A 5,094-nucleotide genomic window follows, 5' to 3' on the forward strand; every position below is an offset into this window, starting at 1 on the left:
CTGGCTTGTATCAGCAGCAGAAGGGCACTCTAATGCACTGTTAACTAAATATCCTATGTTTTACCTGTTCCTCAAGATAGACATAAAATATAGGCATAACACATAAATATGCCCTTTAACTTGGCTTCAAATCACATTTATGCCAACTTTGGGTGTGCACAAGTAGACACTTAAACTTGAAAAAGTTGAACAAATAGACACACATGTCCTACATGGCATCCTACATGTCATTTCTTATCCTACGTGGTTTCCTACACGTGTGTTTATTTGTTCTACTTTATACAAGTTTAAGTGTCTACTTGTGTATATCCAAAGTTGGAGGACATAAACGTAAAATGAGGCCAAGTTAAAGGGCACATTTATGTATTATGACTAAAATATATACAAATGATTTTTTTCGAAGTTAACTAATGCACATGCACCCCATAAATGAATGTGGTTCCGCCTCTATGCATACACACGTCCAAAGTTGTAGAGCATAACTGTGAAATGAGACCAAGTTAAAAGACACATTTATGTATTATGCAGATAGAAAAGGATATCAAATAAGTAGTCCAAAGTCAAAACCATTGCCAATTAATCAATTATCAAATTGATATGAAAGAGCTGGACAAAATGCTGAGCCCCTAACATTGTTCATTGCTCTGGAAATCTACTCCTGTTTGTTGTAACTATGAGGAAAACTGAGTTTATAGGCCACAGCAGCATCATGAGAATCCCATTCTGCATAGGGCGAAATGAAGTCATCCACGCTACTTTTATCAGGCACATCATGATTAAACAATGGATCAGTGAGACTATCATCATTATGTGGATAGTTCGTGTCTGGTAAAGGCGAAGAAGCCGGTGTAGAGATGAAGTCGGAATCAAACGGATTATTTGGAGTTGAAACCAGTTCATGAATATTGAATTCAGATATTTCCCCTGCTCCTATTTCAATTTCATGATCACATTTTGTCTGCTGCACAGCAACTAGTTCTTCGTTTTTGTTTTTGTTTTTCTTTTCTTGACCACAACTGTGATTTTCTCCATAGCTAACTTCAAAAGCTAATGACTCCTCTGTTTCGCTTCGCTGGACCATTTTAGTAGCCGCACAATTAGATGAACGATTACGAGCACATCGATAATATTCTCTGCAATGCTAAAAGAAGTTAATTAACTCCGAATTTAATGATAAATAGTGTTGTACTAACAAATTGTTACCTAGGGTATTTTGCCCCTAAAATATTTTTCTGTCCATATTTTCTCCAACTATATCCATCCTCGGGTGGAACCTCTTCTCCGGATCGAGCATGTACATATTCTCTCCTTCGTGACACTATCTTCCTGCAACGATCATGATTGTGTCAGGATTAGGAGTTTGGAGTTGGTTCAAACACACAACACTAGTGTAGAATGCATTTATTACGCGAACCCTTCGTTACAACTAACCCATCAATTAATTTTGTTAGGGATTCACAAATTAATATATATAGGGTCTACGGAAAAGCTACTGAGTTCATCCGAATCCATGACCTCCCACTTAGCTCCGCCTCTGCGTATCACTTAGAGGTCGTTTGGTTGCTGAATAGAGTTATGCATGTATTAGTTATGCAATGTTTAGTTATGCAGAGTTTAGTTATGTAGGTATTAGTTATGCAAGGGTTTAGTTATGCACGTATTAATTATGTAGGTTTAGTTATGTTGAATTTAGTTATGCGGGTATTAGTTATATAGGTATTAGTTATGTAGGTATTATTTAATTATGTAGAGATTACAATACATTATAATATTTATAGTAAATATTCTATCAATATATTATATATATTGTTTATATATACATTTTTAATACACCAAATATATGAATTAGACATAAATGTACGTCCTAATTAAACAAAATAATAATACATGTTAATTAAATATGTGAAATATATTTAATAATATATAACGCTAATATATGATTAACATATGCGCCGTCAAAATATATACCATCCAATTTGTAATATTAATAAAATATTTACATTTGGAATCCAAATGTAAACAAAAAATAAAGGTTGGTTCGTATGTTATAAAGAAAAACAAAACAAAAATTAGGAATGCAGTATAGTCAGTCAGGTTAAGTTCTCAACCAAAAAAAAAAATTAAAAATAAATTAATAGGGGTAAATATGTAATTTACTATTTTAATACATCTATAACTAATACTCGTATAATTTATTCCACCTTTTAACCCGCATAACTTATACATAGATTTTCTCATAACTGTAGTGGTAGCAAATGGGCGGGTTGGGTAAAATTTGGGCGGGTTGAAAATGGATAAACATAAAATGGATAATAATTCAACCCACCCATATTTGATATGGGTAAAAATGGATTGGGTAAGAAATGGGTTGGGTAAAATACTAATTTACCCATATTTTCATGAGTAGATAGTACTTTACTTAAGAATTCAACATGGAAAAAATATTTTAATCTTTTTTTAGATGAAAAATGTTGAAAATGCTTCATTTAGTTTTATTGTATCATAAAAGTAAAAAAAAACCTATAACTTTTCAATATAAAATAAAATTATGTAATAATAAGGGGAAAATATTTTTAATTTCAAAGTAAATGAATATTTGCATTTTAGGACTAAAACATGCTTAATGCACTTTAAGCAATATTAATATCAATACATGATTTGATTATTTTACACTAAGTATTTACTATCTAATATAAAATTAAACAAATAAAAAAATTTAATTATAAATAACAAAAGAAATGTACATTTAAAGTATATATTTTTGGAGGGCCAAAGACTTTACCTTTTCAATTATAGTGAAAAATAATTAGTTCTATAGAAGAACATAAAAATCAAGAGAAATTACAATATTTTTAGTGATATCATGAATTTATAGTGAATAAAAGTTAGAAGTTTAATCCATTTGACTACTCCATATTTTACCCATAGTTTACCCATATTTTTATGGGTTGAATATAGGTATCCACCCATATTTTACCCATGTAAAAAATCACTCACTCAACCCGTTAAAATATGAGCTCATTTTGCCGGCATTGCTCATAAGTTATGTTAATATTAATTATGTAGGACTATAAAGAACGCAATCAAACACCGTATAAAATTAATATATCAATAACTTTTATATAGCTTTTAGAAACCTACCAACCAAACATGGTATGAGTTTTGTTGACTTTTCTACCTAATAAATTTTTTTTTTTACCAAACATAATAAAACTAATACAATATTTTATACATGAATAAAATGGACTCTTATACAGTAATCAAAGGGCCTCTTATGATCTTTGCAAAGCATCCGATTTACCACTAAGATTTAAAGCAATTCGTCTCTCTTGAATGTTTTAAATCGAAATTTTAGCACATATCATTTCCATATATACTAAATTTAGTACTCCAATCATCTATAAGTCTAGTGGTGGCAAATTCTATCCAAATTTGATTAACCCGCCCATTCAAAATTTGGGTCAACCCATGGGTTGTGTCCTGTATTTTCTCTATCCATTCTCAATCCGCCCATTTGCTATCCCTAGCTACAAGTGAGAGGTGTGGTACAATGATAAAGATTCTTCTTGCACCCTTAATAAGAGATCTTTGATTAAAATCCTAAAAATGAAGCTCTCTTTTTTAAAGAATCACGAAAACTCTCTATAGTAGGGCTATATATATAGTACAAGTGGATTTCAGATACCAGATGATTATAGAGCAAAAAAAAAAAGGGACGAGATCAAATACCTCTTCCTGGATATAGAGGGACGATCACAACTCTTTGCGCTATTATCAGCCGGAAGTTGAGGAGATTCCAGCCGGGGTGCAGTCGATGGGGCTGCTTTAATATTAATCATACTTGATAAAGTTGAGCCGTTCAAAAGGGACAGAGCTTTATCATAAGAAGAAAGTACTTCTGCAGCCAAATACTGCAGGCACACATCTTGTTTCATGGGATCAATGTACTTTTGCAATTGCAACATAAATTCCTTCCCCTTCGTTAGCTCAGTAATCACCACTTGTCTCTCCCAACAATTGTTTTCTCCCATTTTTTTCTATAAAGTCACGAAATTGGTTGACTACGTTCGAGTAGAGATATAGCCAACAAAAAAATAGATCTGAATTTGAACTTGATGATAAAAAGTAATTCGTTAATGAGAGGAAATTGATTGAATGGTATATAAATTAGTGTGAAGACTTGTTTTACTAGTCTCCCTATACTTAACAAATGTAGTAATTGGTAAAGGCAACGTACATAGAAGTATTTGATAAAGTCAACGTATGTTGCATTAATTGACTATCAAGGCTTTTTGACTCATTTTATTTAAATTGCTTTAATTTTATTATTCAAACTCCACTTATGAAATTACGTTGCATCTGTTATTGTTGTTGGTGCTTGAGATTTTATTAGCGATGCATCATAGTAAATATGATTTGGTCATAGTTAGTGTTAATCAACTATTAGAAAGAGAAAAAAATATTCTTTTCATTCCTTTTTAGTTGTCAAATTTTGATTTGACACACCTATTGAAAAAACAATGATTGATATTGTGAATTTACCATTTTACCCCTACTAGCAGATAGATTCTTCTTTGATTTGTCAAAAATGACACATTTGAAGATATGAATATGAATATAAGCTTAGCTTGATGAGAAAAAGTAATTTGTTAGTGGGAAATTAAGTGTGAGAACTTGTTCACTAGTCTCCCTTTGTGGCCTTAACAAATGTAGTAATTGGTAGAGTCAATGCATGTTACATTAGTTGACTATCAAGGTCTTTGTGCATTCGAGAATTAATGCTTCCTTTCTTTATGAGAAGAATTTTTTTACGTAATAAGGAAATGAAACAACTTGGAAAGAGCAAAATAAACATGAATTTGGACGGCTCGTTTACATTGTCGGAATTTTAGATTTATCCTTGGACAGGCTGTGTGAGCTCACTCGTATAGTCGTTCCAAAGCTTGGATAAAAGAGGAGAATTGCTGAGAGTCAATCCGGAATATCCTATCTATATTCTATAAAGGTAGAGATAAGATATCCTCCCCCCCTCAAACTTCACTGTAAGACACTAAGGGGTCTGTAACATCCGGCAATACGAAATAATTGAAGAGG

The 5,094-nt window shown here is 31.9% G+C and overlaps 1 protein-coding gene across 1 annotated transcript; it reads right to left on the minus strand.

Annotated features, from left to right (window-relative positions):
- Positions 1-500: 500 nt before the first annotated feature.
- LOC102606404 (probable WRKY transcription factor 41) lies at positions 501-4,192 on the minus strand. Its single transcript, XM_006345505.2, has 3 exons — positions 3,730-4,192; positions 1,204-1,326; positions 501-1,133 (listed from the first exon to the last, which is right to left on the minus strand). Exons 1-3 carry the CDS (start codon positions 4,029-4,031, stop codon positions 653-655), a joined length of 906 nt encoding a protein of 301 aa, XP_006345567.2. The 5' UTR covers positions 4,032-4,192; the 3' UTR covers positions 501-652.
- Positions 4,193-5,094: the final 902 nt, after the last annotated feature.

Source organism: Solanum tuberosum, unplaced genomic scaffold (assembly GCF_000226075.1).
Source record: "Solanum tuberosum cultivar DM 1-3 516 R44 unplaced genomic scaffold, SolTub_3.0 scf00069, whole genome shotgun sequence".
Taxonomy (NCBI): Eukaryota; Viridiplantae; Streptophyta; class Magnoliopsida; order Solanales; family Solanaceae; genus Solanum; species Solanum tuberosum.